Source organism: Polypterus senegalus, chromosome 1, assembly GCF_016835505.1.
Source record: "Polypterus senegalus isolate Bchr_013 chromosome 1, ASM1683550v1, whole genome shotgun sequence".
In the NCBI taxonomy this organism is placed as follows: domain Eukaryota; kingdom Metazoa; phylum Chordata; class Cladistia; order Polypteriformes; family Polypteridae; genus Polypterus; species Polypterus senegalus.
The window spans coordinates 336,543,010-336,569,240 of NC_053154.1; the positions used below are offsets into that span (position 1 = coordinate 336,543,010).

Here is a 26,231-nt window from a genome sequence, read left to right on the forward strand (position 1 = left end):
TTCCGGTAACTTTTATTCATTCCTGCACATCAGCTTGGAGGAATTTTAGCTCATTCCTCCATAGAGAACAGTTTCAACTCTGGGATGTTGGTGGGTTTCCTCACATGAACTGCTCGCTTCAGGTCCTTCCACAACATTTTGATTGGATTAAGGTCAGGACTTTGACTTGGCCATTCCAAAACATTCACTTTACTCTTACTCAAACATAACACTTTCATATAAACCAAAAAGTTCTACTTTGGTCTCATCCGTCCACAAAACATTCTTCCAACAGCCTTCTGGTTTGTCCACGTGATCTTCAGCAAACTGCAGACGAGCAGCAATGTTTTTTTTTGGAGAGCAGTGGCTTTCTCCTTGCAACCCTGCCAGGCTCACCATTGTTGTCCAGTGTTCTCCTGATGGTGGACTCATGAACATGAACATTAGCCAATGTGAGAGAGGCCTTCAGTTGCTTAGAAGTCACCCTGGGGTCCTTTGTGACCTCGCCGACTATTACACGTGTGCCTTGCTCTTGGAGTGATCTTTGTTGGTCGACCACTCCTGAGGAGGGTAACGATGGTCTTGAATTTCCTCCATTTGTACACAATCTGTCTGACTGTGGATTGGTGGAGTCCAAACTCTTTAGAGATGGTTTGGTAACCTTTTCCAGCCTGATGAGCATCAACAACTCTTTTTGTGAGGTCCTCAGAAATCTCCTTTGTTCGTGCCATGATACACTTCCACAAACATGTGTTGTGAAGAGCAGAATTTGATAGATCCTGTTCTTTAAATAACACAGGGTGCCCACTCACACCTGATTGGCATCCCATTGGCTCGAATGTCACCTTCAAACTAACTGATCATCCGTGAGGCTCACATACTTTTGCCACTCACAAATATGTAATATTTGATCATTTTCCTTAAATAAATGACCAAGTATAATATTTTTGTCTCATTTGTTTAATTGGTTTCTCTTGATCTACTTTTAGGACTTGAGTGAAAATCTGATGATGTTTTAGGTCATATTTTTGCAGAAATATACAAAAATCTAAAGGGTTCACAAACTTTCAAGCACCACTGTGTGTGTGTATATATATATATATATATATATATATATATATATATATATATATATATATGGCATTCATAGTCTGAATCACAATTTGCTTTACAGCCTTAAATGAAAATACACAAACCAATATTTTTTCCCTGCTTTACTTACTCAATTCAACCGATAACATCCAAGTGAAAGATATCACAGCTACAGTTCAGAAAAATGATAAAAAAATCAAAAACAAGACTTACTGAGATAAATAAAGCATCACCCCCCTGATGTCAATGTCATTTTGTTGAACTCCCTTTTGCTTTAACGACAACGTTGAGTCTGCGGTGATTCTTCCCTATAAGCTTTGCACATCTACTTTGAGTCCACCCAATATTTGCCCCCCACTCTTCTTTACAGTTTAACTGTTCAAGTTCGCTCACATTGGATGGTGGTCTGCTATCTTCAGATCTTTCCACAGATTTTCAATGTGGTTTAGGTCTGGGCTCTGACTGGGCCACATGAGGACATTCACTTTTTTTCTCCATCAGCCACCGTGCTCAGTTTTGCTGTGTGTTTCGGGTCGTTGTCATGTTGAAAGGTGAACATTCTGCCCATCTTCAACTTTCTGGCAGAGGGTGGCAGGTTTTCCTCAAGAATTTGATAGTATTTTGCCCCATCCATTTTTCCTTCTACCCTAACGAGAGCCCCAGGCCCCCCACAACAGGATGCTGCCCCCTCCATGCGTTACTGTAGATATGGTGTGTTGTGGATGGTGAGCTGCATTGGTGTACCATTTGGTTTTGAGGCCAAATAGTTTGATTTTACTCTCATCTGACCATAAGACCGTTTTCCACTTGGCATCAGAATCTTCAAGGTGCATTCTGGCAAAGCTCAAATGAGCATCAATGTGGCCTTTCTTGAGAAGTGGCTCCTTCCTTGTGACCATCCCAAACAAGCCACAACTGTGGAGCGCTTGTCAGATTGTTGTCACATGCGCACCATTAATGACCACTCTTTGCCATCAAATCCTGTAACTCCTTCAAAGTGGCCATTGGCCTCTTCGTCGCCTCTCCTACCAGTTTCCTCCTTGCTCTTCCGTTCAGTTTGGAGGATCTAGGGAGGGTCCTAGAAGTACCAAACACTTCTTTATGATGGACTTTACTGAGCTCCTTGGGATTGATAAAGCCTTTGAAATTTTTTAGTCTCCATCTCCAGCCTTATGTCCATCCACAACTCTATCCCTGAGATCTTTTGAAAGTGTCTTGCCAACCATAGTCAATTTTTTGCTGTTAGTTGCACTGCCAACCAAGGGAAGGAATGGACCAGGAACAACTTCACTAATCCCACTCATTACAATTGATCATCGGTGGAAGGAAGCCAGTAACTGAAATGGAAATGGTGGGCACTGACACCTGATTGAGTTTACAAATATTGTTTAGGAGGGGGTTGATTCTTTTTTAATCTCCGGATTTCTTGTTTTTTGTTTTTTAAAATTCTTCTGAACTGTAGCTGTGATATCTTTCACTTGGATGTTAGAGGTTGTATTGAGTAAGTAAAGCTGGAAAAAATATTGGTTTGTGTGTTTTCATTTAAGGCTGTAAGGCAAAAAAAATGGGAATATTTCGAAGGGGGGGATTCTTTTCTATACCCACTGTGTGTGTGTGTGTATATACAATCATATGAAAAAGTTTGGGAACCCCTCTTAATTCTTTGGATTTTTGTTTCTCATTGACTGAGTTTTCAAAGTAGCAACTGCCTTTTAATATACGACTTACTTTATGGACACAGTCGTATTTCAGCAGTGACGTTAAGTTTATTGGATTAACAGAAAATATGCAATATGCATCATAACAAAATTAGACAGGTGGACACTCAATGTGTCAATGTCTCAATGCTCAATGTGGGCACTCAACAGAGATATGACATCAATACTTAGTTGAGCCTCCTTTTGCTCCTTTGAGCCTCTCGACGCTGTCCTCCTGTAGCCTCTGATGAGTGTCTGGATTCTGGATGGAGGTATTTCTGACCATTCTTCATACAAAATCTCTCCAGTTCAGTTCAATTTGATGGACAGTCTGCTTCAAATCATTCCATAGATTTTCGATGATATTCAAGTCAGGGGACTGTGACGGCCATTCCAGAACATTGTACTTCTCCCTCTGCATGAATGCCTTTGTAGATTTCCAACTGTGTTTTGGGTCATTGTCTTGTTGGAATATCCAACCCCTGCTTAAGTAACTTCAACTTTGTAATTGATGTTTGAACATTAACCTGAAGAATTGGTTGATATTGGATTGAATTCATCCTACCCTCGACTTTAACAAGGGCCCCAGTCCCTGAACTGGCCACACAGCCCCACAGCATGATGTGACCTCTACCACATTTGACAGGAGGTAGCAGGTGTTTGTCTTGGAATGCGGTGTTCTTCTTTCGCCATGCAAAGCGCTTTTTGTTCTGACCAAATAACACCATTTTTGTCTCATCAGTCCAAAGCACTTTGTTCCTTAATGACTCTGGCTTGTCTAAATGATCATTTGATACAACAAGTGACTCTGTTTGTGGTGTGAGTGCAGAAAGGGCTTCTTACTCCTCACCCTGCCATACTGATGTTCTTTGTGCAAATTGCTCTGAATTGTAGAACGATGTCCAGATACACCATCTGCAGCGAGATGTTCTCACAGGTCTTTGGAGGTGATCTGTGGTTGTCTCTAACCATTCTCACAGTCCTGCCTCTCATATGCCGCTCCTGTATTTTTCTTGGCCTGCCAGACCTGCTGGTTTAACAGCAACTGTGCCTGTGACCTTCCATTTCTTGATTCCATTCCTTACAGTTGAAACTGACAGTTTAAACCTCTGTGATGGCTTTTTGTAGCCTTCCCCTAAATCACGAGACTGAACAATCTTTGTTTTCAGATCTTTGGAGAGTTGCTTTGAGGATCCCATGCTGTCTGTCACTCTTCAGAGGAAAGTCAAAGAGAAGCACAACTTGCGATTGACCACCTTAAATACCTTTTACCACTCATGACTGGACACTCCTGTCTATGAAGTTCAAGGCTTACCGAGCTCATCCAACCAATTTGGTATTGCAAGTAATCAGCATTGAGCAGTGACAGGCATTCAAATCAGCAACATGACAAGGGGACCCACATTTGTGCACAGCCAGTTTTTCACATTTGATTTAATTTCATACAACTAAATACTGCGTCACTAAAAATCTTTGTTTTGGAAAACAGCCCAGTGCTCAGATGTTCCTAGGAAATGAAAGACATAACACTGGTATTTTTTTTGTTGAAAGGAGAGTCAATTATTATACAGGCTGAGAGGGGTTCCCAAAATTTTTCATATGACTGTTTGTGTGTATATATATATATATATATATATATATATTGTGGTCCCCGGCCGGGATGCCCAGGAGGACGAGAAGAGGGCTTGTGCCTCCTCCAGACCGCGAGGGGTTGTCCGTCCTGGTTATGTTGGGGGCCTCGGGTAAAGGGCTTGGAAGCCCAGCCCTGTAGGGACCCGTGGCCAACAGTGCCTGAATGTCCCGGGAGCCCAGCACTTCCGCCACACCAGGAAGTGCTGGGGGGAAGACGACGGGGGATACCCGGATGGCTTCCGGGTGCGCAGCCGGCACTTCCGCCACACTGGGGCGTGGCTTCGGAGGAGTGCCGGGAAGCAGCTGGAGCCCATCCGGGTTCCTATTTAAGGGGCCTCCTTCCTCCAGTCATTGGTGGATGTCGGGTGGAAGAGAACGGAGCTAGAGTGAGGACTGGAGGCGGCCAGGAGAGAGAGGCACAGAGACTGTGAGGCCTGGACATTGGGGGAATCGGTGCTGGAGGCACTGGGGTTTGTGCATTGTAAATATTTGTAAATAAACGTGTGTTGGGTGAAATATGATGTCCGTCTGTCTGTGTCCGGGACCCAGTCCACAATATATATATATATATATATATATATATATATATATATATATATATATATATATACACACACACACACACACACATATACATACTCATGTAATCATGGGACATATCTTCTAGAATTTTTAATGAGCAACATGTAAACGCAATACGGTTGTTTTCTTCACATTCATTGTGATTTTGCCAGAAATTAACACCAGATAAAAGCTGAATGTGACAGTTTTTTGATGCCATCCTGAGGCACATCCAACTGCGCACATGTAGTCCACTCCAATGAGCACAAAACCGCTCACTTCAGGCATCCGTGGGCCTAATAATGAGGTCCTGGAAGAGGCGGGGCTTAGAGAAGGAAGTGGGAGTGTCTTTACAGCTTCTGAACTGCGGATTATGAAGAGGAGTGTGTCAGCATTGGCGCCCCTTATGGATCAGGGTGGCATTGCTTATCTTTTCGGAGCCTTGAAGTGCTCGTGTCTCTCAACCTACAACACAATAAAGCGTGCAGAATGCGGAGGAATGTGAATGATTTCTGAATCTACTGTATGTTATGTTAGAGAACAATTTATCTTTATGAAGTAAGTGTTGAATTTGTCATTACTGTGATCCAGTTTTCTTCCATCATCATCATCATCATATTATTATTATTATTATTGTCCACTCATGTACCCGTTTTCCCCTTATTATTGGAACTCATTGTTGAATTGCAGTCGCACTTTGCTAAATTTTTCCTTCTGAAATGTCTTGCAGAATCTTGTTGTTTGCGTAGCATAGTCTACTCTTGCCTTTCCTTGGGATTTGGTTCAAGGTTCTCCATTATTCCCATTTTTCTTGCCTACTCTGCTTATGTTCATATGGAGGAGAAGGAGGCCATCACATTCACAGTCTGCGATGACCCTAATCCTACCCCTACCCATAACCCTGTTGGCATGAATCCATAACGACGTTCCCTTTTGTGTTTTCTCACAGGGTCTGGCTCCTCATCTCAGCAGTCATGTTCACAGTGGTGGCCCTCATGGTAGGTGGAAGTGGGCGTCACGCTGGGTTTGGGGTGGCAGAGTTTGGTTTAATGGCCGACGTCTTCCACCAGGCTGAAGTCAGCTACTTATTTGGCTGGCAGCTTCCATTTTCATATGGCTTTGCAAATCAGTGGCTTATTCTACGAAATGTACGCCCATTCATAAGATGCATTTGGGCATTGCAGCCTCCTCATACTTCACATGAGACAATTGTCGATGAAGCTGAAATTTGCACTGACTCAGAAAATGAACATAATGGGCATAAAATCGTGCCAGAATCAGAGTATGGCCAGCTGGCATTAGATGTGTGAATCAGTAGCCAATAAGCTGCAAACTCCAGCCTGGTTGGCTGCTAGATGTGCACTGGCTGCCGATGTCCTCACCATCACACTTCAGGGTAAACCTATAATGGGGGTCTGAAATTTTAGGGAATTTGGGGGGGGGAGACATTTCAGTTGAAGGGAAGCACGGTGGTGGATGCCATTGTTCATGTCCTTGGTCCTCCCTATATGGACTTTGCATGTTCTCCCCATGTCTACGTAGGCTCCCTCTAACAGTCCAAAGACATGTAGGATTGGGTGGACTGGAGATGCTAAATTGGTCCTTATGTGTGTGTGTGTGCGAGTGAGCGTGAGTGTGTGTGTGTTCACTGGCACCCCTGTCCAGGGGGAGATCCTGCCTTGTGGTCCTATGCATGCTGGGGTCGACTTCAGCCCCACGTGATCCTGCTCTGGATTAAGCCAACTTACAAAATGGTAATGGTTTGGTATTTCATTGGAATCGGAGATGTTTCCACCACTCAAGTGAAACTATTTACATGTCTGCGACCCCAACAAACAGGGACATTCCAGCGAATACCCATCACTTAAAAAACTGCAACCCCCGTCCTCAACTGGATCATAAAATGGAGCGAAAGTCAAAGACACAAATATTAATACACTGAGCCTATGGGACATACAGTATCTCACAAAAGTGCGTACACCCCTGACATTTTTGTAAATATTTTATTATATCTTTACATGGGACGACACTGAAGATGTGACACTTTGATCCAATGTCAAGTAGTCCGTGTACAGCTTGTATCACAGAGTCAATTTGCTGTCCCCTCAAAATAACTCAACACACAGCCATTAATGTCTAAACTGCTAGCAACAAAAGTGAGTACACCCCTAAGTGAAAAATGTCCACATTGTGCCCAGAGTGTCAATATTTTGTGTTGCCGGCCACCATTATTTTCTAGCACTGCCTTAACTCTCTTGGTCATGGAGTTCACTTGAACTTCACAGGTTGCCACTGGAATCCTCTTCCACTCCTCCATGATGGAGCTGGTTGATTTTACAGACCCTGCACTCCTCCACCTTCCATTTGAGGATACCCCACAGATATTATTATTATTATTATTATTATTAATAATAATAATAGATTTTATTTACAAACCGGATTCCAAAAAAGTTGGGACACTATACAAATCGTGAATAAAAACTGAATGCAATGATGTGGAGGTGCCAACTTCTAATATTTTATTCAGAATAGAACATAAATCACGGAACAAAAGTTTAAACTGAGAAAATGTATCATTTTAAGGGAAAAATATGTTGATTCAGAATTTCATGGTGTCAACAAATCCCAAAAAGTTGGGACAAGGCCATTTTCACCACTGTGTGGCATCTCCCTTCTTCTTACAACACTCAACAGACGTCTGGGGACCGAGGAGACCAGTTTCTCAAGTTTAGAAATAGGAATGCTCTCCCATTCTTGTCTAATACAGGCCTCTAACTGTTCAATCGTCTTGGGCCTTCTTTGTCGCACCTTCCTCTTTATGATGCGCCAAATGTTCTCTATAGGTGAAAGATCTGGACTGCAGACTGGCCATTTCAGTACCCGGATCCTTCTCCCACGCAGCCATGATGTTGTGATTGATGCAGAATGTGGTCTGGCATTATCTTGTTGAAAAATGCAGGGTCTTCCCTGAAAGAGATGACGTCTGGATGGGAGCATATGTTGTTCTAGAACCTGAATATATTTTTCTGCATTGATGGTGCCTTTCCAGACATGCAAGCTGCCCATGCCACACGCACTCATGCAACCCCATACCATCAGAGATGCAGGCTTCTGAACTGAGCGTTGATAACAACTTGGGTTGTCCTTGTCCTCTTTGGTCCGGATGACATGGCGTCCCAGATTTCCAAAAAGAACTTCGACTCTTCTGACCACAGAACAGTCTTCCATTTTGCCACACTCCATTTTAAATGATCCCTGGCCCAGTGACAACGCCGGAGCTTGTGGATCTTGCTTAGAAATGGCTTCTTCTTTGCACTGTAGAGTTTCAGCTGGCAACGGCGGATGGCACGGTGGATTGTGTTCACTGACAATGGTTTCTGGAAGTATTCCTGAGCCCATTCTGTGATTTCCTTTACAGTAGCATTCCTGTTTGTGGTGCAGTGTCGTTTAAGGGCCCGGAGATCACGGGCATCCAGTATGGTTTTACGGCCTTGACCCTTACGCACAGAGATTGTTCCAGATTCTCTGAATCTTCGGATGATGTTATGCACAGTTGATGATGATAGATGCAAAGTCTTTGCAATTTTTCGCTGGGTAACACCTTTCTGATATTGCTCCACTATCTTTCTGCGCACCATTGTGGGAATTGGTGATCCTCTACCCATCTTGGCTTCTGAGAGACACTGCCACTCTGAGAAGCTCTTTTTATACCCAATCATGTTGCCAATTGACCTAATTAGTGTTTATTGGTCTTCCAGCTCTTCGTTATGCTCAAATTTACTTTTTCCAGCCTCTTATTGCTACTCGTCCCAACTTTTTTGGGATTTGTTGACACCGTGAAATTTTGAATCAACATATTTTTCCTTTAAAATGATACATTTACTCGGATTAAACGTTTGATCTGTCATCTACGTTCTATTACAAATAAAATATTGACATTTGCCATCTCCACATCATTGCATTCAGTTTTTATTCACAATTTGTTTAGTGTCCCAACTTTTTTGGAATCCGGTTTGTATAACGCACTTTTCATTGACAAAATCTCAAAGTGGTACAACAAGAGCAATAACCACAAAGTTGAAAAGTTTAAAAGACTAGATTAAATTTACAATCTCAGCAGTTCTATGCTTTCCTAAATAAAAAAGTCTTCAAATTTGGTTTAAAAGTGTCCAGATTTTGTGTAGTTCTCAGTTAACAGGGAGCTGATTCCAGAGCTGTGGGGCAGCAGAGCAAAAAGCTCGACCCCCATAGATGGAGCTTAGTAAGGGGAGTCTGAAGCTGCATGCTGCCAGATGATCTGAGGATCCGATTGGAAGTTTGTAAGTCAATCAAATCTTGAAGGTAAGAAGGTGCCTAGCCATAGATACATTTATGGGTTAATAGAAGAATTTTGTATGAAGTGATTTGAGGATGGGAGTAATATGTCTGAATTTCCTTACTCTTAGTAGGATTCTTGCAGCACTGTTTTGGATATATTGAAGCTTTTGTATGTCCTTGGTATGAATACCCACAAAAAGTCCATTGCAGTAGTCCAGCCTTGAGGAGATAAAGTCATGGACAAGTTTCTCTGCATCCGGGAGGGTTAAGAGGGGGCAGAGTTTGGAGATTTTTCGTAGATGGTAAAACGATGCCTTACACACGTGTTTTATGTGGTCACTGAAGGTCAACTGTGCATCAAACCGAACCCCCAGATTAGTGACTGAGGAAGAAAGAGTAATGACCCGGCTGTCAAAAGTGAACTGGAGTATTGGAAAAGAACGAATCTGGTGGGGGGCCGACAAGGAGTCCCTCCGTTTTATTGCTATTCAGCTGTAGAAAATTGCTGTTCATCCAAGCCTTTATCTCCTCCAGGCATGTAGTAAGATGTAATGTGGCCTCTGAAGGATTTGGGGCAGTTTTAATGTAGAGCTGCGTGTCGTCGGCATAACAATGAAAAGATAGTCCGTGTCTGGCAATGACATGCCCAAGAGATGTGAAAAGGATAGGACCGAGAACTGACCCCTGCAGGACCCCACATAAGACGGTGGACAATCCGGAGGAGCAATCTCCCAACGAGACCTGTTCAGTCCTGCCAGACAGGTAGGACTGGAACCACTGTAATGCAGTTCCCGAGAGTCCAGCTGTGTGATGAAGACGATCCAGGAGGATGGAATGATCGACTGTATCGAAGGCTGCTGACAAGTTCCAGAAGAATAAGCAGGGATGGTGAGCCTGCATCAGCTGCCATCAGTAGATCGTTTGTCACCCTGAGCAGTGCTGTTTCCATGCTGTGGGCTGAACGAAAACCTGACTGGAACTTTTCAAACAGATTATTACATGTAAGATGACTCTGGAGTTGAAAGGCAACTGTCTTTTCTATAATCTTTGACAAAAACGTCAGGTTTGAGATGGGCCTGTAGTTTGCAAGAACCTCAGGATCTAATGAGGGCTTCTTCAGCAGTGGGCGAATGACAGCTGCTTTGAGAGATGGTGGCATATGGCCTGTTTGTAGCGAGAGATTGACTAACTTTGTAATAGTTGGACTGACAATGGGGATAAACGACTTAAGCAGAACTGTCGGAATAGGATCCAATGTGCAGGATGATGGTTTCATTCCTTGCACAATTCCACCAATGTAGCTGCTGGAAACCTCCGTGAAATGTGTGAAAGATGGCATATTCTCAGTTGATGGATTTGAAGCAGGCATTGGCAGAGCATATGGTCCAGGCATTAAGGAGCGAATGTTATAGATTTTTGATCTAAAAAAGTCAATAAAGCTGTTACAATGCTCCTTAGTAACTGGCGTTGAGAATGCTCAATAGGGTTTAGGTCTGGAGATATGCTTGGCCAGTCCAGCACCTTTACCCTCAGTGGTCGTCTTGGAGGTGTGTTTGGGGTTGTTATCATGTTGGCATACTGCCCTGCGGCCCAGGGAGGGGATCACGCTCTGGTTCAGTATGTCACAGTACATGTTGGCATTCATGGTTCCCTCAATGAACTGTAGCTCCCCAGTGCCGGCAGCACTCATGCCGCCTCAAACCATGACACTCCCACCACCATACATGACTGTAGGCAAGACACACTTGTCTTTGTACTCCTCACATAATTGCCGCCACACACGCTTGACACCATCTGAACCAAATAAGTTTATCTTGGTCTCATCAGGCCACACGACGTGGTTCCAGTAATCCATGTCCTTAGTCTGCTTGTCTTCAGCAAACTGTTTGCGGGCTTTCTTGTGCATCATCTTTAGAGGAGGCTTCCTTCTGGGACGACAGCCATGCAGACCAATTTGATGCAGTGTTTGGCGGGCGTATGGTCTGAGCACTGCCAGGCTAACCCCCACCACTAAAACCTCTGCAGCAATGCTGGCACCACTCATACGTCTGTTTTCAAATGACAACCTCTGGATATGACGCTGAGCACGTGCCCTCAACTTCTTTGGTCGACCGTGGCGAGGCCTGTTAAACCGCTGTATGGTCCTGGCCACTGTGCTGCAGCTCAGTTTCTTATAGCCTCGGCCATCTTTATGGAGAGCAACAATTCTTTCTTTCAGATCCTCAGAGAGTTCTTTGCCTTGAGGTGCCATGTTGAACTTCCAGTGACCAGTATGAGAGAGTGTGAGAGCGATAACACCAACGTTAACACACCTGAGACCTCATAACACTAACGAGTCACATGACACTGGGGAGGGAAAAATGGCTAATTGGGCACAATTTGGATGTTTTTCACTTAGGGGTGTACTCACTTTTGTTGCCAGCGCTTTAGACATTAATGGTTGTGTGTTGAGTTATTTTAAGGGGACAGCAAATTGACACTGTGATACAAGCTGTACACGGACTACTTGACATTGGGTCAAAGTGTCATATTGTCAGTGTTGTCCTATGAAAAGATATAATAAAATATTTACAAAAATGTGAGGGGTGTACTCATTTTTGTTAGATACTGTAGGGGGTTTCTTTACAGGTTGCACAAAATGCATAATAAAACACGAGTTCCAATCATATGCACTTTCACAACACAGTAACCATGAAATAATTGGCCATGACCTGCAGTACGCAAAATGAAATTGGTAACAAAGGATCCTGACTGGGCTGCAAAATGAAATGCAAGGGGGTGAAAGCGGAGGAGAAGCGACACCTGGGATGCCAGGTGGCACTGTTGAGCCCTATGGAGGTGTTGTGGGCCTATCAATGAAACACAGATGAAGCAGGGGGTGTCCACCTGATGACCCCAACAAGACGATTACCTTACACCCTGTCAAGAAAATGACGAATATTAGGATTGTGATACGGAGTCCTAGGAGTGTGACTGAGGCGTCGTCAAAATCCGATCAGGGGATCACCAGTCCAGCAAATCAAAATCAAATAACTAGTTTGGCACATGGCTGGGGGTGGCACCCAGCCGGGATGCCCAAGAGGACCGGAGGAGGGCGTACGCTTCCTCCAGACCACGTGGGGACGACCACCCTGGTGGCTTTGGGCACCACGGTTACAGAGCTTTGAAGCTCAGCCCTGTAGGGGCCCGTGGTCACCTCCAGGGGGTGCCCCGGACCTCAGCACTTCCGCCACACCCGGATGTGCTGGGGAGAAGAGGATCAGGGAAACCCGGAGTGCTTCCAGGTACAGAGCCGGTACTTCCGCCACACTGGGGATTGCTGGTGGAAGGTTGTTGGGAGGCACCTGGAGCACATCCGGGTGATTATAAAAGGGGCCGCCTCCCTCCGTTCGATGGCTGGAGTCGGGTGGAAGATGACAGAGCTCGAAGGAGAGGAGTGGAGGCAAAGACATTGCATTGAGGGCCTGGACTGAGGGTGATTGGTGCTACGGCATTAGGTTCGTGTGTGCTTCATATTTGTAAATAAATGTGTGTGGGTGATAAAAATCATGTCTACCTGTCTGTGTCCGGGCTGCTTACCACACTAGGCACAGATATTCACAATGCTCTCCAATCCCTTGATTGTTTGAAATAAACCGCCATGGGACCATGGAAGGCCCTCCTATAAATAGCGTGGAGGGCTGTCCCTGGCGGTGATTGGCAGGTGGCCCAGACCCGGGAACCACCCACAAAACACATAGGACATAACATAGGCCATTTCCCCATTACCAACCCACACCTAGAAAAACATACATCTCTCTATTATAATAAAAAAATCTTGGGATGAGCGATGAGAAGTGACTTTCTCAGAGAGACCCTTTCACGTCCCGTAAGACGAGAGTTTGTGCCAAGAGATTTAACCAACACCGGGGGCCGGAAATAAAAGACAAAGAGCAGATGACAAAGCAGAACCTCGTAAAGAATTCAAACACACGTACAGCAGGTTAGAGATAAGGGAAGTACGAAAATTCAAAAGTCTCAAAAAAAGGATAGTGAAGGTCGCCTCAGCGCAAACAAATGGAAATTATTACTCGGTGAAATAACGGAACAGCTTAAAAATATATATGTATATATATATATATATATATATGTATATATATATATATATATATATATATATATATATATATATATATATATATATATGTGTGTGTATATATATATATATATATATATATATATGTGTATATATATATATATATATATATATATATATATATATATATATATATATATATATATATATATATATATATATATATATGTGTATATATATATATATATATATATATATATATATGTATATATATATGTGTGTATATATATATATATATATATATATATATATATATATATATATATATATATATATAATGTATACTTCTGAATGGCTGGAGAGATTTTCATTAAACCTGGTACATGTGTCTCATTGGTCGACTAAAAAATACTGCAGGGTGAAATCAACCCTAACCCCTCCCCTTTCTGGGTAGAGTGATGGTGGGGTGATCTTGCACTCTTGTATGCATGTTGTCATCCAGTTGACACTCAGAACGACCAGCAGAGGGCAAATTGAAGGTGACTGCCAGCGTTCTGTAAGTTTGAGTGTTGCTTTTGAAATGAAATGGAGTTGGCCGTTTATGAGGGTTAACTGGATGATAACATACATACAAGACACCAAGACAAGTATATTAGTGAGTCTTCGTTGTTTGTTCATTTATTTTTAAAGTTGTGTTTTTTTTAATTATATTTTTCTCAAAAAATTAAAAAAAAAAACAACACTTTATTTCCCTCAAGGGCAACGCCGGGTATTTCAGCTGTGTTACCTAGTCAATAAAATAAAATGAAATAAAGGAAATGAAGGTTGAATTTTCACCGTATTATAAAAGTCAGTCAGATTCTTTATTTAATTGACTCATATTTTGTTATGCTGCTAATGACCTGGGGCCTCATGTATAAACGGTGCGTACGCACAGAAATGTTGCGTAAGAACTTTTCCACGTTCAAATCGCGATGTATAAAACCTACACTTGGCGTAAAGCCACGCACTTTTCCACGGTACCTCATGCCTTGTCGTACGCAAGTTCTCCGCTTGGTTTTGCAAACTGGCGGCACCCAGCGTCAAAGCAATGGTACTGTTCTTGTGTGATTACTCATTATTTTCATGACGCGGCTTTATAAATACACAGAAACTAACCGCATATTGTTTATTAGTGTAATGCATCTGATTGTAATTAACTCGTAACAATATAATGGTCCAGGGAACAGCCATAGTATTCCAAATACCATAACTGCTTTAGCGTTGTTACTCTCACTTCTTCTTCTTCTTCTTCTTCTTTCAGCTCCTCCCGTTAGGAGTTGCCACAGCGGATCATCTTTTTCCATATTACTCTCACTGCACGACTCGGAGTATTTATATCACTGTATCTGAGTGTGAATCACAGCAGCAGCTGATCGGAAAGAGAATTATCGGTATACAGCTTTAAGGACACGCTGTCTCAGCCACTGCAAAACGTTTTAAAGCCTTTCCTGTACGGACCTCGCGGTTCAGAAACAGTTTAATCCCAAGAACTTTAAATGCACTCAATCAATTGCTCCTTGTAGAACTGTTTGTACTTATAAGTACAATCACCCCACTGTAAACTTGCACTACAGTTATAATATCTCACAACCTGAGCCACTTTATAAAGCGCGTATTTACATATGATGACGATATCATTTTTAAGGTGAAATGCAGCAAAATATGTTTGTTAAATTATACACATAAAACTTTAACTTCATTTAAATAATCTATATTCTTCACTGGGAGTGTCGTGAAGGATAGAATAATTAAACATGTACTACGAAGATATTTCAATGTTCTTTAAACGTTTTGAAGAATCGGCGCTAAGCTTACAGATGGCTTAACGTCTATTACAGAGCTGATTGTATGGCGATCGGTTACTTGGGGAAAGAAAAGCAAGGACTCTTGGGCGGCTACCAATATATATTGAATATAAAACAGAAAGAGAAAATAACAACACAGCTAAAAACGCAGCGACAAATTTCGACAAAAGATAATGCTTGTCATGAGCACGAGGCTCATGAAACACATGTTTAATAATGTGCTTTAGCTCCTATCATCATGAAAATGACATCACGTATACATCTCAGTATTTTAGTTATTCAGAGAGCTGTAATATCACAAATGTAATGGACTCTGTGTCCAGTTGGAGGAAGAGAGCCAGTTTAAGAAGCAAGTAGTGATTCACACACATAGATCACATACGAGTAGAAGATCAAATACAAAACAAAGCATTTAACGTGCTACTTTAATTACGATGTAATTTTGAGAAACTGGTTAATTAAACGATTTTAAGATGAAGTTTATAATGTTCTACTAAATGACAAAATAAACTACGTGATTAAAGTGGAAATGTCGAGATTGAAGTTGACATTTCGTGCTTTTTCCCCACCGTGTGCCTTTTTTCTCTGTACCCTAATAAACTTTCATATGACACTCAGACAGTGGGCTTACAACTCTTCTTTTCACGGCAACTTTGATATGTGACTTCTTTTTATTTCCGCAATGTGCGATTTTGTGAATGTGAGCTTTCAAGTTTCTCCAACACGCTATGTCACTCGATCAACTTCATTTTGTTGATTATACCACGGTTTATTTGAACAAATAGTATGTTTTTCCTTTGCCTCCACTTGGTATTCGCTGAAATTCTTATATTTTCCCCGTGCTTTTCCCATTGTCTTTTCACAGAAGGCTGCGCTTAAGGGCGATTTATATTGATTTGCATATTCAAATAGGCGTAATTCTGGGAGGATTTGGGGCGTTACATAATGCGCGTGCACGAGCGTTAGTTTTCACGCTGGTCGGGATTTATGTAGCGGAAGAACGTGGAAGTTGGAGTAGCACAGATTCCTGCATCTGGATTTTTCTGTGCGTAAACACATTTCGGCTTTTGTGCTTACGCCATGTTATAGTGCGAGTTCTACGCACGGCGTTATACATGAGGCCCCTGGTCGTGTTCTTTTGATGTCCTCCAGCATTTGTCTTTCTTAGCAGATTTACAGGTAGGCAGCCTCCCCACCCCGAGTCCTTACTGCATAGGAACCACCAAATGGCTTGAAGTGGTGCCATGAAATGCCTACCTGGTGTCGCCATTCATTGGGCTGAGGATCGGACTCGGGTTGTTTTTCGGTTTTTGGATGATCCGAGTTCTCCTACTTTAGAATTTTTCCAACCGTTTTTCCATTTCCTACTTTTGTGAACATTTTTGACATTTGGTGCTGAGTGGTGGCTCTAAGGTTAGAGACCTGCGATGGCATTCAGAAGTTAGCCGGTTTAAGTCCTGTAAATGCCAGGAGTGACTCTACTCTGTTGGACCTCTGAGCAAGGTCATTACCCTGCAATTGCTTCATCCTGGGTATGATGTTAAATTGCTAGCAGGTCTTCCAAGTTACAGCATCAGCTTGGGAGTTGATTGGCAGTCCAGCCACTATAACAGACCTCCCACTGTTCAGGTGTAGCCCTGAGGTGGCACCCACTGCACTCAGGTCCCAATCCAGGTGGTTTGTCATGCAGTGGGTGCGCCAACGTGCTGTCATCAGAGCATTCTCCCAACCTCTCCTCCTTTTGATATTTGCTTGCTACAAACCTTTGCCCGTCTTTTGAGCCCGGCCCGCCTTTTTGATTTGAGGGTGTAGGCTGCCTGTGGTGAGGCCTACATTGACAAGCCATGCCGGGGTGAAGGGCTGGTCTGCCTTGTGGATGTCTGAGGCCTGCACTCCCATTTTTTTGCTCTTTTTGGTGTAGCCAGTCTTTTACTTGTTCTGGTTCTCAGAGTTTCTGCTTTAGTGTCGTTTGTAGGATGCTTGTTGTCAGTTCCTCTGAGTGAGGACTTCTTATTTCACACAGCACCTCCAGAATGTATTCAGACCCTTTCACTTTTTCATTGGTTTGTTATTGCAGCCTTGTGCTAAAATCATTTACATTTATTTGTTAGCTAATCACGCCAAGTTCAACACCTCAGGATGACAAAGCGAAAATGAGATTTTCTAATAAAAATGACAATTCCCATTGACCAGTCTGACCTTGGCATCAATAGGACTAACGCTCAGGTGGTTTGAGTCCTTCCCCTTGGGCAGATTTTACTGTGTCTTCTGCCGCGGAGAGATGTCAGGGTCCTAGGGGTTAATAAAGTATCTATCTATCTATCTATCTATCTATCTATCTATCTATCTATCTATCTATCTATCTATCTATCTATCTAAGGATTGGTACCAAGTTCGTCTCTTCTTCTCCATTTACATCTCCTTCACCAGGCTCTACCATCTGGTCCCATGGTATCTCTTATCCGTGCCATGCCGATATAGCACAGATTATATCAGCCATTCCCTCCAAAGGCCCACATGAGCTGAAAACCTCAGCATATCTCACTGATATTGCGACCTGGGTGAAGGAACAACATCTCCAGCTCAACCTGGCAAAGATGGACCATCTTGTCATCCAAGCTCATTTGTCTGTTTGGCACCCCAATTCAGTTCAACTCACAAGGAGTGTTCAATAATTGATCTACCCGAGTATGAAAGAAAGTAGCAAGCCAGTTGAAACGAGTCTGGGGATGTCGGGACGGGTCTCAAGGTTACTCCTGCACAGTGCGAGTCTAACATATCCCTCGAGACAGGAGATCAGGAGAGTCCTTGTGCGAATCAAGTAAGATAATGCTCGATTTGGAGCAACGTTCAGCAGTAAAACATCTCACAAAAGAAGGGGAATAAATACCAAAAGAGAACCCTGAAAGTCCTTTATGGGGAAGTCTGCCCCATCATCCTACAAAGTCAAATTTTGGAGCAAGTCGGGGTGGAGAGTCCATTGAAGACGACCCTCACACTGGACGGTCTGTGCAAGCAACTTCCACCGAAATGTACAAGAAGGTCGAAGATTTGATTTTGTCAGACAGATGCATTAAGGTTTTCCGAACAGCTTGAAGAAATGGGCATCTCTGCTGGTAATTCATGAAAAGTTGGGCATGAATACAGAAATAAAGGGTCTGAACATTTGTGCCATCATGATCTTTCAGCTTTTTTGTTTTTCATATGTTTTGATACATATCTAAAATCCTATTTTTGCCGCACTCACTACACAACGAAACAACTCGGAATCCAGGTTGACAACTCCCCAGGCAGATATGCGGACCAATTCCACCCTCAGGAAATGACCCTCTATCTGCCGCAGCCAGTAGGCGACCCCTTGGCCTGGTCTAGCCACTTGGGTCCCCAACAATCAGGATCTTACGAGACGGATCATCCTCGGGGAAACGCACCACATGGCCGTAGTGCCGTAACTGACCCTCCCTCACAATGCAGGTCATGTGCCTCATTCGGGACTTCATGACCAACACAAACTCAAACCAACGGTATCCAGGGATTTTCTGGAGAGACACAGTACCAAAGGAGTCCAGTCTTCATCTCAGGTCACTGCATAGCATCCATGTCTCACAACCATATAGCAAGACAGGAAGCACCAGAACTCTAAAGACTTGGACCTTTGTCCTTTTGCAGATATTGTCAGTGCCACACACCCCCTTTCCAGCGACCTCATGACCCCCCATGCTCTCCCAATCCGTCTACTGACTTCCTATTATTATTGATGAGGGAAAAGAATGAAACAATATGAGCACAAGGCTGCAGCCTAACAAGATGTTTAAAAAGTAAAGGGGTCTGACTACTTCATCAAGACCCTGTATGGTCCATTAGACCCCTGGGGCAATCACTGAGGTAGGGCAGTTAACTTTCACAATTCACAGATTTTTTAAAGGGGTGTGCTCCTCCCAGTTAACACTTAACAATGAGGGTATGTTGCTCGATGATCCTACCGACTACGCTCACCGTGAGTTGTTGCTGTTGCCTTTCCCTGTCTCATGACCTTCTTTTTTTATTTCCACAGGCCCTCACCTTTCCAAACCAGCTCTACGATGCGGTCTTTGATGAGGAGCTGTCCAACACAAAAATGTCGATCAGACTGTACGGTGCTGCTCTCCTCAGTAAGTCTTCTCTACGTAACTTACATTGGGTTGTCCGTACCGGCAGGATTTAGAACATTAGAACACTCTGGACGAGAGCAGGCCATTCAGCCCAACAAGGCTCACCAGTCCTGTCCACTTATTTCTTCCAAAATAACATGAAGTCGAGTTTTGAAAGTCCCTAACGTCTTACTGTCTACCACACTACTTGGTCTCTTATTCCAAGTGTCTATCGTTCTTTGTGTAAAGAAAAACTTCCTAATGTTTGTGTGAAATTTACCCTTCACGAGTTTCCAGTTGTGTCCCTGTGTTCTTGATGAACTCATTTTAAAGTCACAGTCTCGATCCACTGCACTAATCCTCTTCATAATTTTAAACACTTCAGTCAGGTCTCCTCTTCACCTCCTTAAGGCTCAGCTCTTTTAATCTTCCCTCATAACTCATCACCTGTAGCCCTGTAGTCAGCCTAGTCGCCCTTCTCTGGACCTTTTCTAGTGCTGTTATGTCTGGTGGGCCCAAAACTGCCCCCAGTACTCCAGATGAGGCCTCACCAGTGTGTTAGAAAGCTTGAGCAGAACCTCCTGGTTCTTGTAAATCTGCTTGTCTTGTGAAAGATAGAACTAACTGATTTTGTAATTTAGCATGGCATAATAATTTAATCTTTTCTCATGGCCCCTTCATAAAAGTTCACTAGCCTTTCCATCAGGCCTAACAATACATAAGCTGTCCCAATATCCCAGTATCTAGAGCTTCTAAGTGCTTTTTGTGGCCTGGAGACCAAAATTGCACAATGTATTCCAGATGACTCCTCACCAGTGTGTTATAAAGCCTGAGCAGAACCTCCTGTGGCTTGTACTCCACACACCAAGGCGCTATATCAAATGACATTCTGTTTGCCTTCTCAATGACTTCTGAACTCTGTGTGGAAGTAGATAGCTTAGAGTCCACTATGACTCCTAAATCCTTCTCATAAGGTGGACTTTCGATTTTCAGACCTCCCTTTGTGTACTCAAACCTCACATTTTTACTTCCTATGTTTAATTCTTTACTGACATTAAATGTCATCTGCCATAAATCTGCCCAAGCCTGTCTGCTATCCAAGACCTTCTGTGATGATATAACGGATTCCAAATTATCTGCTAATCCACCTATATTGGCATCATCTGCAAACTTAACCAACTTGTTATTTATATTCCTATCTATATCTATTAAAAATAGCAGCAGCGCCAGCACTGCCCCCTGCTGGTCACCAATCTTAACATCAGTCAATTCTGATAAGGTTTCTCACACCATAATCCCTTTGCTTTCTGTGTCTGAGTCAATTCTGCACCCATCTAAAAACATCACCCTGAACTCCCACTTCTTTTAGTTTGATGCCCACCCTCTCATGTGGCACCTTATCAAATGCTTTCTGAAAGTCCACATCAATAATCTCATCAGATCCACTCTGATCAGATCATTTTGTAGCCTCCTCATAGAACTCCAGCCTGTTAGTAAAACACAACCTCCCTCCTCTGAGCCCAGGCTTACTGTTCCTAATAACTCCTGTCCTTGCCAGTTGCTCAATCTTATCCTTAATAATTCCTTCCATTAACTTTCCAGTGATGTAAGTTAAGCTTACTGGCCTATAGTTGCTTGGATCTGCCCTGTCACCCTTTTTATATAATGGGATGATATTTGACATTTTCCAGGTCTTTGGAATCTCTCCAGTGCTTAGTGCCTTCCTAAAAATATGTGTCAAATGGATACGCGGACAGTTCCAAAGTAAGAACTTCATTGTTCTTGGAAGGAAATACATTTTTTTTGCTCACCATGCATCGCTCAATACCTCAGAATGACAAAGCGAAAATTAGATTTTTCTAAAAATGACAAATCCCATTGACACAAGCAGTCTGGCCTTGGCATCACTAGGAGTGCCCTCAGGTGGTTTGATAAATGATAAACGAGGCCCTCAGGTGGTTACATTGGGTTGTCCGTACCAGTAGGCTTTGATGGATACCCGAACAGTTCCAACGTAGGAACTTCATCGTTCTTAGAAGGAACGTTCAGTCAAAGAGACTTTGTGGGAGCAATGGGTGGGATGCTAGTCTATGACAAGAAGAAGCACCTGCCCACCCTGAGCTGATCGAGAGTTGGATTTTGTACTGTGCCTGCAAGAAACAGTCAAAGTTTAAATGGTAGGGTGGGCAAAAGAAAGAGTCAGAAACCAAAAAGATCAGGCCCACCAAAGTACAGAGGAACATCTGTCATGGAGGTCCTTCCATGAAAACCCTAAATACAAAGAGGACTGTTTGACTTATGTTAGGTAGATTGCCCAGAGGGGACTGGGCGGTCTCGTGGTCTGGAACCCCTGCAGATTTTATTTCTCCAGCTTTTGGAGTTTTTTTTTGTTTTTTCTGTCCACCCTGGCCATCGGACCTTACTTATTCTATGTTAATTAATGTTGACTTATGTTTATTTTTTATTGTGTCTTCTATTTTTCTATTCATTTTGTAAAGCACTTTGAGCTACATTTTTTTGTATGAATATGTGCTATAGAAATAAATGTTGATTGATTGGTTGATTGATTAACTGGGAAATCTGCCCATCTACTTGGTCATATGACATGCACTACTCATTACATGTGCCAGGTGATAGTGGGTACCCGCTCAGACACTGGGTGGGATTGGGGTCTTGATGTTGTCAGGTGGGAAGGCTGCTCTACCGGCCAATGAGGTCCTGCAGCATCGTGATTGCATATATATGAGGGTGCTTATTAGCATACTCCATATATGGATGTTGCAGGGAGGCATCGGAGGTGCCTTCAGGTACGCACAGTTACACGACGATCGTGAACACGGCAGGTTTTATAAATCTGATTTTGGTTTTTGCCGTACGCCTTTTCCTGTTTTTTTCGTTGGTGTGTTTTTATGCTCTAATCCAAGCAAACTTTTATACAGGGTGAGCCGGAATGAAGTACTACATTTCTCAAGGTCATTGCGTGAGGATGAGGCCTGCCTGCCGAGTGGGTTGGGGTGGCTGGGGGTCCTTTGTGGTTTTCAGTCAGCCACGTGACCAGGGGCATCATGTTTAAACAGTGTGTACGCACAGAAATGTTGCGTAAGAACTTTTCCACGTTCAAATCGCGATGTATAAAACCTACACTTGGCGTAAAGCCACGCACTTTTCCACGGTACCTCATACCTTGTCGTACGCAAGTTCTCCGCTTGGTTTTGCAGACTGACGGCACCCAGCGTCAAAGCAGTGCTACTGTTCCTGTGTGGTTACTCTTTATTTTCCTGATGCGGCTTTATAAATACACTGAAACTAATCGCATATTGTTTATTAGTGTAACGCATCTGATTATAATTAACTCGTAACAATATAATGGTCCAGGGAACAGCCATAGTAGTCCAAATACCAGAACTTCTTTAGCGTTGTTACTCTCACTGCACCTTCTTCTTTCAGCTCCTCCCGTTAGGAGTTGCCACAGCGGATCATCTTTTTCCATATTACTCTCACTGCACGACTCTGAGTATTTATATCACTGTATCTTCAAACTGTATGTTTTGAAGAATCAGCGCTCTAAGCTTACAGGTGGCTTAACGTCTATTACAGAGCTGATTGTGTGGGGATCGGTTACTTGGAGAAAGAAAAGCACTGACTGCAGTGACGGCTACGCAAATATATATCTATACTAATAAAAGGCAAAGCCCTCACTCACTCACTCACTCACTAACTCACTCACTGACTCACTCACTCACTCATCACTAATTCTCCAACTTCCCGTGTGGGTGGAAGGCTGAAATTTGGCAGGTTGATTCCTTACAGCTTCCTTACAAAAGTTGGGCAGGTTTCATATCGAAATTCTACGCGTAATGGTGTTAACTAGAAGCAATTTTTCTCCATTTACTGTAATGGAGATGAGCTTCAACGCCGTGGGGGCGGAGTTTCGTGTGACATCATCACGCCTCCCACGTAATCACGCAGCACATAGAAAATCATGAAGACCTCAAAAAAGCGCTCAAGAAAACATGCATTATATAATTGAGAAGGCAGCGAAACAATAAGAAGCGAACGAGTGACATATACAACCATATTTATGAGTTCTGCTACTTCGGAAACAAAGCACGATGCAAACCTACACTTTAAATTAAGTTCATAGACAGGCTGCCGCTGGCGTTTGTAATTTAGTGCCTGCCCATATAAGGCCGTCCATCAGCGGCAATCCAATAGCAAACTGCCACGGGTAAATATTCACGGGTGAAGGACTGTGCTTATGGAGAGGAAGATGAGATGGTCAGGGTGGTGTTTGACACAAACTCAGCGAAACTGAGAGAAAGTTTTAAGTGCCAGGACTAAGGTAACATTAAATACAGCCATGGACATAGCACGAGATGGCACCAGCACAGCTGGGAACCTTCGATGCATGTACACCGAGTGGCTCACGTGAACTGACGCAGTGCACAGATAAAAGGCAACAGTTCCAAAGAGCCGAACAAAACCGAATTACACAATTGAAAAGGCAGCAAAAAATATGAAGCGTCTGATAAGCATATTCATAAATCCAACTACTGCGGAAACAAAGCACACGTTGGAAAAAGTCAATGTCCCGCTAAAGGAAGACAGTGTAAAAACCCGTGCATGCAGTGTGTCAGGTCTCAGATAAAGAAGAAGACGAGCTGTTTATTGATGCAGTAAGAAACGAATCGATGAATGAAACCTGTCATCTTTACAACGATTGACAAACACGGAATGTAACTTGAACACAACACATCCTACAAATACGAACCTGATTGAAAGAAATAATGATAATCAAATCCTTGATGACAGCAACACTCAGTAACACTCACAAAACAAATACTGTATATTGACAGTCATGTTACGTTATTTTTAAAATGTTCCCTTTTCTTTTTCTACCTTTTTAACACACTACTTCTCCGCTGTGATACGCGGGTATATATATATATATATATATATATATATATATATATATATATATATATATATATATATATATATATATACCCGATCTACATACTCGAATAATGGATACTTTATTCGCCATCAATGATTGTTTTGGTAAAGCCATACTCAGTGTATTCATTAGATGAACGGTAAAAAAGTAAGAGCGAGGGGAGGATGACTCATTGAGGCATGCAGGCTGTAGTGCGCGTCAACTCTATCTGAATTGCGCGATCACATTTGAAAAAATATATCTTTTCAAGTTCTATTCAGTCCATATGTGTCAAACTCAAGGGCCGCGGGCCACATCCGGCCCGGCGTGTAATTATATCCGCCCGCGAGATCATTTTATATACTGTATTATTGTTATTAAAGCCCGGGTATATGAAGCGCTGGTAACACAATAAACTACAGATCCCATAATGCAGCGCTTCAGCTGCCTTGCCGAACACTTACCGCGCTAATCAAGTCTACCTTATGATGCTGCAAGTTATTGCGAAGCTAGCTCACACGATGCTGAAGAGAAAAGTTGATTCTGAAAATAGAGCCTTTAAAAACCGATGGGAGGCTGAGTATATGTTTACTGAACCCGTGTGTCTCATTTGTGGAGCTAATGTGGCTGTAATTACAGAATTTAATCTAAGACGGCACTATAAAACAAAACATCAGGGTAACCTGAAAGACCTGAATGCAATGCAGAAGATACAGAAAGCAGAAGAATTAAATAAGAATCTGACACTTCAGCGGACGTTTTTACCCGTGCACAATCACAAAGTGATTTCAATTGAGGCTGCTTTTATGGGAGACACAAATGCACCAGTTCACCTTGCCCCACTTTCCCTGTTGCCAAGTAATGTTGAACCAAGTCGTCACTACGGTGTTCCCAAATACGCACTTTGCTGATAAACTGAGCGCACTGAGTTTGCACGGCGCTTTGGTGACTTTGAAGAACAAAAAAAGTCCGTCTACGCAGACTTGCACGTAAGAGCGGGAGTCATCCGTTTTAACAAACAGCGTATTGCACTGATACGAAATAGCTGTGTGTGTATATATGTAGATATGTATGTATATGTATATATATGTTTATATATGTGTGTGTGTGTATGTATGTATATATGTATTTGTGTGTATATATGTGTATGTATGTATGTATGTGTGTATGTATATGTATGTGTATATATGTATATGTATAGATATGTATGTATATATATATGTTTGTGTGTGTGTGTAAATATATATATATATATATTTATATTTATATATATATATATAAAAATATACATATATGACAGCAACACTCATCACTAACAACAGTGACAAAACAATTACATTGACAATCATGTTACATTATTTTCAAAATGTTTCCTTTTCTTTTCATTGCTTCTTTAACACACTACTTCTCCTGGCTGGTATTTTGCTAGTATATATATATATATGCCAGCAACACTCATGACAATGACAAAACAATTACATTGTCAATCATGTTACGTTATTATTAAAATGTTTCCTTTTCTTTTACTTCTCGCTGCCAATCGCAGGTATTTTGCTATATATATATATATATATATATATATATATATATATATATATATATATATATATATATATATATATATATATAATTAATATAAATAGATAGATATGACAACAACACTCATATCAATGACAAAACAATTACATTAACAATCATCTTACGTTATTTTTAAAATGTTTGCTTTTCTTTTCATAACTTCTTTAACACACTACTTCTCCGCTGCGAAGCGCGGGTATTCTGCTAGTTGAAGATAAAACAGGAAGAGAAAATAACGACACAGCTAAAAACGCAGCGGCAAATTTCGACAAAAGTTAAACACTTGAGTCATGAGCACGAGGCGGCTATGCAGTGTCCGCAACAGACGTGGCCATCCACCGTTCATAAGATACCATATTGACATTGGACTTTCTCTATTGGACAGAG

The 26,231-nt window shown here is 42.3% G+C and overlaps 1 protein-coding gene across 1 annotated transcript in view; it reads left to right on the top strand.

Annotated features, from left to right (window-relative positions):
* The window catches only part of LOC120516946 (tumor protein p53-inducible protein 11-like), a 258,054-nt gene that overhangs the window by 224,644 nt on the left and 7,179 nt on the right, over positions 1-26,231 (top strand). The window contains exons 5-6 of the mRNA XM_039738989.1: positions 5,911-5,959; positions 19,255-19,351. Coding sequence (XP_039594923.1) covers positions 5,911-5,959; positions 19,255-19,351 — 146 coding nt within the window. The remainder of the gene's footprint in view (positions 1-5,910; positions 5,960-19,254; positions 19,352-26,231) is intronic.